Source organism: Lethenteron reissneri, chromosome 21, assembly GCF_015708825.2.
Source record: "Lethenteron reissneri isolate LAM-NWPU_2019-01 chromosome 21, ASM1570882v1, whole genome shotgun sequence".
Classification (NCBI taxonomy): Eukaryota; Metazoa; Chordata; class Hyperoartia; order Petromyzontiformes; family Petromyzontidae; genus Lethenteron; species Lethenteron reissneri.
The window spans coordinates 5,444,497-5,458,182 of NC_083799.1; the positions used below are offsets into that span (position 1 = coordinate 5,444,497).

The 13,686-nt window shown below is 45.6% G+C and overlaps 1 protein-coding gene across 1 annotated transcript in view; it reads left to right on the forward strand.

Annotated features, from left to right (window-relative positions):
* The window catches only part of LOC133344932 (unconventional myosin-X-like), a 106,359-nt gene that overhangs the window by 81,560 nt on the left and 11,113 nt on the right, over positions 1 to 13,686 (forward strand). The window contains exons 26-34 of the mRNA XM_061555260.1: positions 1,460 to 1,553; positions 1,699 to 1,757; positions 6,544 to 6,683; positions 7,942 to 8,172; positions 9,446 to 9,603; positions 10,508 to 10,631; positions 11,354 to 11,678; positions 11,857 to 12,064; positions 12,190 to 12,326. Of these exons, the coding sequence (XP_061411244.1) occupies positions 1,460 to 1,553; positions 1,699 to 1,757; positions 6,544 to 6,683; positions 7,942 to 8,172; positions 9,446 to 9,603; positions 10,508 to 10,631; positions 11,354 to 11,678; positions 11,857 to 12,064; positions 12,190 to 12,326 (1,476 nt within the window). The remainder of the gene's footprint in view (positions 1 to 1,459; positions 1,554 to 1,698; positions 1,758 to 6,543; positions 6,684 to 7,941; positions 8,173 to 9,445; positions 9,604 to 10,507; positions 10,632 to 11,353; positions 11,679 to 11,856; positions 12,065 to 12,189; positions 12,327 to 13,686) is intronic.

A 13,686-nucleotide genomic window follows, 5' to 3' on the forward strand; every position in this document is an offset into this window, starting at 1 on the left:
GGAACAGCATAGGCAGACACATGCAGAGAGACACACACAGAGTGAGACACACACCAAGACAAACAGAAGAACAACGAATCTGTGCCGAGGCCTTAAATAGAGAGAGGGGGGAGGGGCCGCGCAGAGAGAGTACTGGGGAAGCGGGACCAGCTCACAAACGAGGGGACAAGGAGGGAGCAGTGTGGAATTCCGGACCATAGTGACCAGAGAAGAGACAATGGTTTAGGGCAAGAAAATCTAAAGTTTGAGAAAGAAAATTTGAATTCGTATGTCCCGTAGGCCCAAAGTGCCATTAGTTAATTTGGTTACGTAAAAATCTAATTCTTAAAAAAAACGCTTATGATTTGTTACTTTAAAAATTTGCGTCTTTCCTGACGAATTGCATGTTAGTGCAATCTGTGCTGATGGTTTTCATCATGCGTTTGCTTGGCGGCGTTTGTCACACGGGGAACCAGTTGCACTGGCCTGTGTGTCTGGCTTTTCAGTGTCCCTACTGCACAGTGGTGACCACATGCCAGAACAGGAAAGGCGCATTGTGATGTCCCACCCACACCTCCATGTTTCTGTGACTGATAACCCCCTGCTGAGCCAAGCACACAAAGTACACAACATTCTTTGACCACAGCTTTCTCGGAGATTTATTATAAAAACAAAATCGCTTACATTTTGTGTCTTTGTCAGTTGAAATTTCTTAAAGTTACAATTTTCACTTCTCTTCAGTGTCAAGAAGTCTAGACTTTTGAAGTGTAAAACTATACATAGCAAATCTGGGTTAGCCAACTGGATGTCCAAAAAACTTTTATTAAAATAAAATATATTTACTATTGAGTGCATACTATTTAAACAAACGCAACGTTTTTGTTGTCTATTATAGTAACTTTTATTTAGGTAAGATAATGAAAAAGATAGTCTTTGAGAAAATATGCTGAAAGCCCTTAACTAGACTAATGCTGGTCTAGTTCCATTTAATAAGTCTTATGACTTTTTTTTCAATTACTAAAAATAACAAAAGTTCAATGAATAAAATAAAAAAACTTTTACAAGTTGGAGTAGCAAAGCAAATTTAATTGTGCTTTCACTTGCTGTGGTGTGATCCAGTCACACTCCAGTTGTTTCGGTGCCAAACATTTAGAAAATGAAATAACTTGCACTTTGTACGTGGTGCATTCAGGGACCGCAGGATTGGTCTCTGCCACTTCATGTGGTGGACGTACGCTGCATCCTGGCCATCTGTGTACCATTCACAGCCTCATTCCAGGGATTAGCCAAGAACAGTCCCTTCCTGTGCTTCCTTTGCTTATAAACAATATGTTGTCACCCCATATTGCATTATCCACAAAAACACATTCCTGCTCTTTTTTACTTTGCTTAATTTCTCCTATTCTCAATCTCTCCCTCTCCCCCACTCAATTTACCTCTCTCGCAATCTCTTTCCTCAACCTTTTTTGTCTCGACACAGTCGGTGGCTCGGCCTCCTGGAACGAGTGCGAGGCGCCACGGAAGGTCAACTCCAGAAAATGTTCCAGGAGTCGTCTGACCCCAACTCAGCCCTGGTACCAGTTCACTCACAAGTGTCTTTTTTTTTAAAGCTGACATCACTTGACACACCCTTCCAATACTGCAAGACGACATAACCGAAAGTGGCTTATTGGGTTATTTGTAATTGTGTGTTGAAGGGTTCTGTTGTGCTGTCTGCAGGGCTCGCTGGAGGCTGGCATGCTCGATGAGGCTTACGCAGATGCAGACGATCCTGACAGGTGAGGCCACACCTAACCCACACTCGTCTTTACTTTCAGCCTTCCATATTCAAATTCTCTCTTACACCGACGTTGACGCACGTATTCTGCGCCAACGTTGAATATATTATATTCTTGATTCTTTCGGTAAAGTCACGTAGAAGGGAAATAATAAAATAATATAAATATAAAACAATAAAAATTCTCACGACGTTTCGACTGCAACACAAGCAATCATCATCAGATGTGAAATCCACAGAATATGAATGCCTGCAGTCACGAAAGCTTTAAATCAAAAGTTGAATATACTGTTTGTTATTTAGATTTGGTTTTGTTTACAAATATTGTTTGGTTATTATTTCTCGATGAGTTTTTTTATGCAAGTCGTCGTGCTTTGCAGAATGAAATGAACTTGGGCTTTACTGCGTGGGTGGCTGATGTGACGTCATGACACCCCGTGTGTACGTGTGTCACGCCGAAGGTCTTGCTGGTTAGACTATGCAATGCTGATTTTTCTCGGCGGAGACCAGGGCCTTGTGGTGTGAGGTTGAAGTCATGCTTATGTTGTGAGGTAATTACAGCGTTGGAATTCCCTTGATGTGGCAATAAATATAAATCTTTGCAAATGACAGAATCCTTTTACCAATTGTGAAACTTGTATTTATGAGGTTAAATGTCCAAAGGCTTAAAAACGAAGTCAATACTGTAGCCATCCTCAGCCTAAATGTTGATATGAATTATTAGGTTGATGCTTTAGCAAACTTTAGAATACTAACAGCTTAATAAAAAAACATGGCAGGTTTTAAATTGTGTCACTATCAGGAAAGTGCCAAATGACATCCTTTAAGAATATTAACTTGTACACAGTCTTATATAGGTGAGGTAGGGTAAGTGTATCATGTCAGATAATGAGCTAATGCTAGTGTAAGAAGCATTTGCTTGTTTTTGTGCATTACGGATCACCCGAACTGAACTGAAATAACTTTTTTAATTGGGTGAACATTGACCTTCAGTGGGTTTAGCACTTTTGGCCAAATGTGAATTTCATATTAAATCGCAGGATTGAGATTGTGGTGGTTTTCAGAGGCCTTCATTTGGCAGCGGGATTGACCATGTCTGGTGACGCTACTTGGTTAAACTTGTGTAGTGAGTTCAACTGAGTCACAGACGTACTCTTGGAGGCAATAACACCGATCCCTCTGGGGGACCCGGCTTATATTCTCTGCAGCGTGGCTGGCTCCGCCCTTGGCCACGACCACCTTCCAGAATCCTCGAGCAGGATCTGGACCCCGACCATGTGACCACCCCTAGCCCCCACTTTGGGCCCCTTTGTAGACTTAACCGGTCACGTGTCCTCTCGGGTCAACCAGAGTGTCATGGCCTCTAGTAACCTCATTCCTACGGCCGGCACTCCCACATCCTATCCTGTAGGGCTGGCACTGCACGCCAAGCGTGATGCCATCCTGCGCTATCAATCAGCTCTCACCGAGCCCCTCTAGAGCCGGTACTACACCCACACCATAGTGGTAACCACGATGTCGTTGCACCGCACGCCGTGCCTCTCTCGGGCCGGCACTACACAGTGACATCCCGCGATGTCACTACACTTGTAATAATCAGGGTGAATGTGATTCAGCCTTTATAAATCTAAAGACCGACACAGTAAAGTGTATCCTCCGAATCGGTAACTGTTTAAAAACAAATTATTCGAAATGGGCAGACTGTGGACACATACATGGTAATTGACAGTTGAAACATGATTAAATTTCAAATTTGTTATGAGCAACACATTTATGTGTCGTGGAGATGTAACATTACATGATACTCCACACTCCATTTTTTCCTGCACAGTATTTATCAGCACTTGGGATAAAACTCAGCCGGCCACGTTTCATCGCGTGCGCTTGCGGCCCAAGCCACCAGATCATGAGGGAGGGCGGCTTCTGGGTTTATTTCCTGGCCATGATCCCAGTGCGGTCACCACCCCCGCCCCCCACCCGTGCCGAGACGCCTCCACGAGGCGCCCTCAGAGGCGGGCGAGTCACGCTGGGCGTGACTCGGCAACCACGTGGTCACTTGGTGAGGTGGAGGGTGGAGGCTGTTGGGAGGGTTGTTGGGGGTGGAGGGTGTTGGGGGGGTGGAGGTTGTGGGAGGGGTCGGGAGGGTTGGAGGGGGGGGCACTCGCCCACATCCTGGCTTCCTGCTCAGCCGCAGCGTTGCGACGCGTGCAGCCAAATGCTGCTCGCTCATTCGCGGCTGCCCTTCGACGCTGCTGCCCGGTCAGCTCCCACAGCTAAGCGCTGCTGCTCAGAGGATTCGCAGCTGCGTCTGCTGATGAAGCTGCCTTTTTACCTCGGCTAACTATCTGCCAAAGAATTTTGCGGGGGTGAAATTCAAGCAGCCTTCATCTGTGGTGATCGCACAGCCAAAAGCTCCCTTTGGTGTAATATATATGCGAAGTCTACATTGTGTGGCCTGTTCTGCTGCTTTAAACACATAAAAGTAAGTTGTTTTAGTTATACGCTATTTATTAACTTTATGGGTAGGAGTGGGGGGCTTCTGATATATAAAAACTCTAGGTAATTGTTATTATCCATTTTCTGTTTTTATTTGAGTTTGTTCTATATTTCTGAATTGTCCTTTGATCATATGAGTCTGTTAAAATTGAGTCCTTTGTTTATTCGCAAGGTGCGGTGAGTGTGGTGAGAAGGTGCTCACTTCTGGGTAGTTTACTTTCCATGACAACCGCAGCAGCTGAAATTTTTTTTTATAAACGTGGAAAAAAAAAACGTTCGTATTTTTGGGTCTTTCGGTAAAGTCATGTAGATAGGTTAAACAAAAAACTCGGACATTTCGATCGCAACACAAGCGGTCGTCTTCAGGAAAAGGGGGATTAGCTTCCAAGGCAAACTGTTTATAAGGGTTTGAAATGGGCGTAACTCAAATGTTAGCAGCCAATGATAATGTAAGTGGTGGGCAGCCAACCCGACGGTGGTTGGTTTTCCACCAATCAAAGGGCTGCCAGGTGAAAATTAGCATGTTAAAGAGAGATTATCATGTTAATGGCAGATCGCAGAGTCGCAACCAAGGGGTCGGCGCGCGAAGTGACTGTGACAGAGCAAGTTTGAAATGGGCGTAAAGCACAACTAGCATCGGAAGGTGGTAGGATAGGAACATCATAGCCAATTATGACAAACTTGTTGATAACGTCCTTCCAATGATTGCTCAGTTTATACCCATCTTCTCGGTGGAAATTGTGTCTGTGTATATATATGGATGGCTTCATGAACGAATCTTTGTTGATAGCCAGTGGGCTTGCAAAGTATCTTTGTCTTAGAGAAATCAATTTCGTGTGAGCCCACCGCATTAAAATAACGATCAGCCACGGCAGAAGTATTGGTGCTACCGTGTTTCAGATCTGCCATATGTTCACGAACACGGTCCGAGACATGTCGCTTAGTTTCCCAAATGTAACTACTGCCGCAGACGCAGCTTAGTTTGTAGACGCCGGGGTATTGCATGTCAGGGATCACATTCTTCACAGGTGGGATCAGATCACGAATTTTATATACTCTGTTAAATCGAACCTGGATCTTGTTTGCTCATGATTTTGAAAATCTTTTTGGTGACCCCTGCTTATGTATGATAAGGTGATGGTTTTGATTGGGTCCTCAAATGGTTGTTTCCCAACGGTTGGGGTGATAGCTTTACGGAGTGTGTTGTCTGAATATCCATTCATCTTGAGAGCTTGATGTACTTGTTCCAGTTCACTGGCTAGGTGATGACGGTCGGAAATACAACGAGCTCTATGGTGTAGAGTGTTGATGAGGGAATTCTTCTGGGCAGGATGGTGGTGGGAGTCAGGTTTTAGGTTGGCATTCGTATGGGTGGCTTTCCTGTAGACAGTGTCCCATTGAGCCATCTGGTCTCTTTTCGATTTAAACATCCAAGAATGGTAACTTGCCATCCGTTTCCACCTCCATGGTAAATTTGATAGCTGGGTGTAGGGAATTGATGTGGTTGAGAAATTGGTTCAGAGCTGGTCGGCCATGTGGCCAGATGACGAACGTGTCATCTACATACCCCTTCTACAAGGACGGATGTAGAGTGGATGCCTGGATGGCATCTGTCTCAAATTTCTCCATGAAAACATTGGCTTCAACTGGAGATAAGGGATAACCCATTGGGGGATACCTTCAACTTGTTTGTAGAATGTTCCATTCCAGGTGAAGTAAGTGTTGGTGAGGTAGTGTCTCACCAGGGCCGGTACATCAGCTTTCAGTCCTTGTTGGACCAAATCTTCAATGATTGCAATGGTATCAAGCACAGGAACTTTGGTAAACAGAGACCGCATTTAACACTAACGAGCAAATCACCTGGAGATAGTGAGATGTCCTCAATTAACGATACCAAGTGAGCTTATTTGAGTACAGCTGAGGTGGTCTTACCAGTGAATGGTTGTAAGGTCTCAGACAAAAATCGGGCCAGTTTGTCGGTGGGTGAGTCAATGGTGGAGACTATAGGATGAAGGGGTGTCCCTTCTTTCTGGATTTTTGTTTAACCTATCTACATGACTTTACCGAAAGACCCAAGAATATGAATTCCTGCAGTCACGAAAGCTTTAAGAAAAGAAATGTTCTATTAAATTGCTTATTATTCTGCTTGAAACGGAGTAGTGATAACATTTTAAATATTTCCCAATGATTTCCAATCCCAGGAACATTTCAACTCGTGGGGAGGAGAAAAGGAGCGGTCGAGTAGGCGTGAGGAGTGTTGGAGTTCCACACCGTGTGTTACTCTATTTCAGACCACATACGTTTGCACTGGTGTCTGGCTCGCGCACGCTATTCTGTAATGCGGACACTGCGGATGATATGCAGCGCTGGCTGATGCTTCTGCAGCGAAGCAAAAGGGACATTCCTGGCGACGGCGGCAACATTCTGCGAGGTGGGACCCTGGCTATTGCTGAGCGCAAGAGTGTTTAAGCGTGTTTTATTCAGACATTCATATTGCAAAGTGCCTCGACAGCAAATAAAGCTTGCTTTGATTCCTGATGCGGGGATGCCTTTGTGAGGAGTTATCCGTGGGTTTACTCTGTGTTCTCGGTTTCCTCCGATAACTAGTCCTCTTCTAGCTAACTGACTTTGGCCAAACATACCAATGCTGAAAAATTACCTGCTTCCATAATAGAGTTTTTTTTTTGGGTTAGATCGTGTAAATATATCAATGCCTCGTTAAAACCCGCCACCACCCGACACAGCCAATTAGTAAGGGTTGTCACGTAAGCAGAACATGCCAATTCGTCACTAGTACAGCACACCGGTGTGTTGGAGAGCCCAAGCCACAAGATTTACAAACCGAGTACGACGTTTCGCCAGTAATTACAACTAGCTTCATCAGGCGACAGCCAGATTTGTGGAGAAGTCTAACTGTTTAGTTCCTTATATAGAGGCGTAGATGTGGTGACCACACATTTATATATTTACGCGATCTAACCCAAAAAAACTCTTATGGATGTTAAACCTGATTACCTGCTCATTACTCAATTGGAATTACACACAGCAGCAACATTTCCCCCCTTCTGTACAAACTTTGCAAGACCCTCCTAAAAGTGTCTTGATACTCAGTGAGGCTTTGCTAGGTATACCAGAATAATAACAATGCAAATATTTACTTTGAAAAACATTTATCAATTGATGAACAAAATATATTTTGTATTCCAAGTCGGTGTTTCGAAATTGTCAGGATTCCACATTTTTCAGTGAAGCTTTTGCAGTATTCATGACATTTGTTTCACACATGTAACACCAATTCTGGAATTCTCTACCACTGTCCTATACATCAATAAGATCTTTAAAAAAAATGTACGGTTCTTAAAGTTCACTGATTAAAATATTTACTGTATATGGTCAGGAATGAAATACTATAAATTCGTTTTTGAGTAACTTTTTACTTATTTAATGAATAAAAGCATTGCTTTTATTTGTTTTTCATGGCTTTTTCTGTATTTGATCATTACCTTTGGCAAATTTGACTTAGATAATTAAATAACTCTTTCTTGATGATTATGATCATATAAACCATATTTTCGAGAGAGGAAAAAAAACAATCTAGATACAGCGGTTATAATTAAACTATTTTCCTAAATGAAGTGTTTTTTTCCGTGTTTTTATCTGACGATGTTTTTTCCCCCTTCCCTCCGCAGGCTGGTTGTACAAGGCCTCGGATGCGAGTTCCCTCGTCCCCACGGGGAGGGGTCTCCAGGGGCCCCTGCGGGTCTCGTGTCCTCGGCTGCGGCGGCGCTGGTTCGTGCTCACGGCGGGCGCGCTCGAGTACTACCGTGGCAGCGAGGCGAACGCTCCGCGTGCCGGCTGCCTCGTGTTGACCCCGATGTGCTCCGTCTCCCCGCTTGACGGAACCCAGCAGGGCCGCACCGGTGAGGGCTGCTCGCGACCGGCAGCTGTATTGGAGGCAAAGGCATCTGAAAGCGCGCGATGCAGTGACCGTCTTTAGTGTGACTGCCTTTCCCCCACCCCCAAACTCCCTCTTGAGACCCCAAAAATTTGTACTTTGTTGATATCTCTTCGAGAAAACACATTCAGTGTTTTTAGTTAAGGTAAGGTCCTATTTCTGGACCCCCCTCTCTCCCCAGCTCCCCTTGGGAAGTATCTAGATCCTCATCTGAGCAGTGGTAACCAAACTTAAGTGTTTATTTCGATTGCAGACGAGCGGCCAGCAATAGAGCAATAACAAAAATGTCTTAAATAAGAAGTGATGCTTGTATTGAATTAAGTAATGTAATAGGAACTTAGGAAATTAGATGATGGGAAGGCGTTCCAAAACGTGTGAGGACAGATTAAAACTAGAAATGTTACCTCCTAACATAGCGTGGTTAAACACCGTGTGGATCAGTTGAAACAATCTGCCTGGCAAAGTGAGGCTGTTACATGGATGAAAATATCAAAGGGTGAAGTTAATGCGAACAATGACTGGTTATAACGATAAAAAAGAGTTTTAAGGAAATTGTGTGAGAGTGATTTGGGTGAATCGGTGAGTGTAGGAGTATCAATCAACCCAACACTGAATATTGTCAAGTGGAGTCAGGTAAGAAGCAAGAACTCCACAGCCACTCAAAATCTAAATGTTTATCTTCTGGGTTGGGCTACTTGTTGAGCATTTCTGCTCTCAAATTATTAAACTCGTGAACTTTCACGAAGGTTCCCGCGGGTCGTGCTTGGTGGAGAAAGCTTGAGAGAAGAAATACTCAACACACGGCGGCCTAACCCTAAAGACCACGCTTTGCGGTGCTACGCGCTCTGTGCCCCTCACACCAGCCAGAGCAGGTGATGGCTAACAGCACTGAGACACGTCTGCAAGGCCATGAGTCTAAAAACTCAACGATTTAGTATTTTACCAGATAAGGCCCGCTGAGCTATATAGCCCTTTTTCAGAATCGACCTGGCCACAAATGATAGCTCAACGAAGTGGCTTATCATGTGGAAATTTACAGCAGCCAAATACTCTAAATGCATATTTGTAAATGTGGAGGAAAAAACCAGAGGACCTGGAGAAAAAATCCACGCAACCATGGGGAGAACTTGCAAACTCCAAATATACAGCAGGCGTCAGGGTAGAGATTGAACCCACGACCTCCTGTGTGCCAGTTGAGGTAATTAACATCTCGCCTGACGTATGCCTGTACCCCGTAGGGAACTGGAGCTTCACGGTGTACGGGCGAAGGGACTCGTACACGCTGTACAGCCGGCAGCAAGGAGAGGCGACCCGCTGGGTCCATGCCATACAGAGGGCCATTGACAGCAAGGGGTGCGCAGATACGCCAACCTCATTGCTCATCCAAGACATCGCTGTAAGTGTTTGTCCTTTGGAAAGCATTATAGATGTATGTTGTCAAATATGTATAATATATAGTACCTGGAATGTGCCTATTTGTCTGTGTTTGGAGAAGGTGACAAAGCATTTGTAATTATTTGAAGAATCTTAATTTGGAGCTTTCGTGACTGCAGGGATTACTCTTTGGTTCTTTCGGTAAAGTCACGTATAAAGATAAAATAATAAATTAAATAATAGCATACGACGTTTCGATTGCAACACAAGCAATCATCATCAGGTATAAATGAAATAGCAACATAAATCTAACCAGAAAACTATAGACAGACATATAAGCAGACAGATGTCACCAAGATACATATTATTTTATCTTTATATTTGAAGAATGTTTTATTAATTTATTTCAAAGGCTCTCTCGAACAGAACTTACCCCAACAGTATATTCAAGGCTATACTTGAGATTTTTTATTTGGTTTGTGTATAAATGACATCTGGATCGGGTGTGTGCCTACATGTGCTTACGTAATTAGGTGCGTACATGAATTTGTTTTTGTGTGTGCATGCTTGTGTTTGTGTGGGGATCGGTGCTAGCCACTGCACTACAAACCTGGCAACCTGGGTTCGATTCCCGCTCATGGTCAACAACAGTGATGATTATTTGAACCGATCCTGGGCCTCCCCTAAGTCGACCCAGCCTCATATGAGTACATGGTGCAGTGTGTAAACATTGCCACTAGGGAGACGAAGGCAGCCGGGCATGGTGCTGGCCACCCACCCTCTCGTGTGCTGTGCCAGCTTTTATAGGTGCTTGCTAAAAGCACTTTCCCCAGCAATCTTATTAAGGAAATATGGGTGGGTCTTTGTGTGTATGCACGTGTATGTATTCATGCGTGTCTTTGTCCTGCGACTCTGTGCCTCACCAGGAGAGTGGTGACGACCCCGACCTGGTGGATCGCACATGCACGCGAAACCCGATACTGCGCTACTCTCCCCGCGCACTGCTCTCCCCTCTCCTGCCGCTCCCCTATGGCGACAACCACTCCAATCGTGAGCAATGGCACCCACACAAGAGGCCTCAACTTGTTACCCACACTGGGGGTCAGAGTGCACACCTAGGGGAGCACCACAGCTTTTTCTGGCTCGTCTGATACAGAAAAAATCGCTTAAGTGCTGTAAACATGAGTTACGGTAATGATGAGTAATGGCATATTTGTTAAATAATCTGTCAATGCAAATTACAAATACTTGGTTATGTGCTTAAAAAGTTAACTACATTTCTTATCCAAGGTTGAATAACTTTCAATTTCTGGTTGGCCACATTGCTAAATAGCTGTATAATAATGTTATTATATGTTTATGGATTCGTTTTTAAGAGGCTGTGTCTGATTCTTACAATGTAACTACTGAATTGGTTGATAAACGCCACTTATGGAGTTCTGACGGAGTTGTGGTTAAAATTGCTGTTCATGTCATCATGTTGTGGTATTGTGTTCTAGCCATGAACTACTAATTCCCATTCACCATGAGTGGGTTGAAAGAACATCTGAATAAAACTTTTTCCTGCTTTGTTTTTCAATTGCTGTTTTAGTTTTACACAAACGGTTTCTCACCACCCCAAGTTTAACTACTATGCCTGGTTTAAATGCATTTACTCCAGGAACTCAACCTTATAAACATCCCATGCAGAACTCTGCTGAAAATTATTCTTGAAACTCTTGAGTCTCCCGGGTAAACAAAGAGCTGTTTGTCCTGTCCGCATGTTGGTGCAGCATATGGGTACAGCTCTCTCTCGGAGGAGGCCGTGCGTCTGTCCCTGTGTCTCCTGGAACTGGAGGGAGTGCGGGATCCCACGCCCATGGTCCAGGGCATCCTGCAGACGTGCTGGGACCTGATCCCTCTCCGGGACGAACTCTACTGCCAATTGGTCAAGCAGACAATGACTTGGGAGGGGGTGGATGGGCCCACAATGGGTGGGTGGGAGGGCAAGGGGGACGGCAGCCTCAACCTCCGAGTATGGCACCTCCTGGCGTGTACCAGCTGCACCTTCGCGCCCAGTCACGCTGTGCTGCGGTACCTCCACTTGCACCTGCGGCGGTGAGCTCAATGATGTGTGCTGTCAGGCATGTGCATACGCTGCGTAGCGCCAGTACTTCTCTATAAGAGAATAGTGTTACTCTTGCGGTTCAATCATAATTCTTCGACATACATTTTAATAGAGGGTTCTCTGCGCACACTTTTCATCGTATACTCGTTTTCTTACGATGACGATCAGAGCACTTGAGCGGAGCCGAGACCAGGAGCTCTGCCGGTACGTGGCCTTCACATGGACTGCACTGCAGTGCAAGCTGTGCCGGCAAAGCGTCCCCTCCCGCGACGAAATCCAAGCCCTGGCCGAAGGCCGAGAAATCAGCACCACCATATTCTGCCATGGAGGGGGCTCCTGCCCAATCTCGATCACCTCGCACGTCACTGCAGGCGAGGTGAGTGGCTTCCCGGTATTCGGTCGCTTGTGTTGCTTGTGCGTTGTAGCGTGAGGTTCATTTGCATGGCGTGAGGAGGCTGCAGAGAAAATGTCATCCCTGCCCCTTCCATGCGGGGTGAGCAGGTGGTCGCTCGGCTGCTGCGAGGACTCAAGATGGAGGGCAGCTGTAGCAAGTTTGCACTGTTCGAATGTGGCCCGGACGGGGAGCGAGCCATCGAGGAGAACGCCCTCCTCGTAGACAGTCTGGCCAGGTTTGAGAGGTTCGTCTGCCGCCTTTGCGGGACTACTGTCTTAGAATGTGAGCATGTCTTGACTTAAAGCTTTCGTGACTGCAGGAATTCATATTCTTTGGGTCTTTCGGTAATTTTTGCCTAACAGCCCTTTGATTGGTGGAAAGCCCACCACCGCTGCGGTCGCAGCCCACCACTTGCATTGGCATTGGTTGTTGATATTTGGGCTACGCCCATTTCAAACCTTTATAAGCAGTTGTCTTTAGAAGCTAACCCCCTTTTCCTGATGACGACCGCTTGTGTTGCGATCGAAACGTCGTAATTGTTATTTTTTTTTAACCTATCTACGTGACTTTACCGAAAGACCCAAAGAAAATGTGAGCATGGATTGTGTTTTACAGCAAGGTATGTTAAGTAAATCAAAAAGCTCTGTTATCCGGCACCTTACTATCCGGAATGCTCTATTAACCGGCATCTGTCAAAGATGGCAATACAAATGTTTCTTGACGTATCTGGAAAAATTCCAATAGCCATCTATTATTTTTCCATGCCCTTCTCATATTTGTTGTTTACGGAAGCTTCAGGATGCTGCCGAGCGGTGGTGCTAGCGGCCTCAATTGGAAGCATCCGCTATTGTGATCGCGTTGTGCTGTATCATGACTTTATCACTGAATATTATTTTGGACCATATGAAGTACTCTTGAAGACGCGTGGACACCGTAGTAAGGCACACGTATTTATTTACACAATGTCTTACAGCGCTGAGGGATGTATCGGCCCCCTCACCCGTATAACTGGGAATTCACCTCTAACTAGCCTTCCTAGCCGAGTCCTCCACTAACGGGCTAGGGGAGGCTGTCTGGCCCGACACTGGTCAGTCGGGCTACGGTACCCGGAATCCCAGAGGACTAACTCTGGTTCCGGGACCACGCCACTGGCTCCAGCCTGCGCTGCCCTTACAAGGGCGGCGTCCCAGGGGGAGTCCAGGGCCTATCTGGCTGGTCTTCCTTCTTCCCTTAACTACTCTAAGACTCAACCCCGAGCTCTCTGGCTCATCCCTTTTTATACCCCCCTAGAGGATCGAAACCCCCCTCATGCCGTCCAGTGCGGACGTCGTTGCGGGCACCACCCCGTGTGCTCACGGAGTCCCCGCCCACTGTGTTTGTTATCCGTTAGCTCCCATGCAAACAGCCCTACACAAACAGCCCCTCTGTAACAGCCCTACATCACCCCCCCCTGTACAGCTCGCAGCCGTCCCGGCTGCAACAACTTCAATAAAAGTTATTTAACCCCTGGATCCCCGCGTGTGCCTTAAAAAAAAACGTTTTTAACGATAACATGAAGGGAACAACAGCAACAACGACAACAACAACAAAACCCACAACCCCGA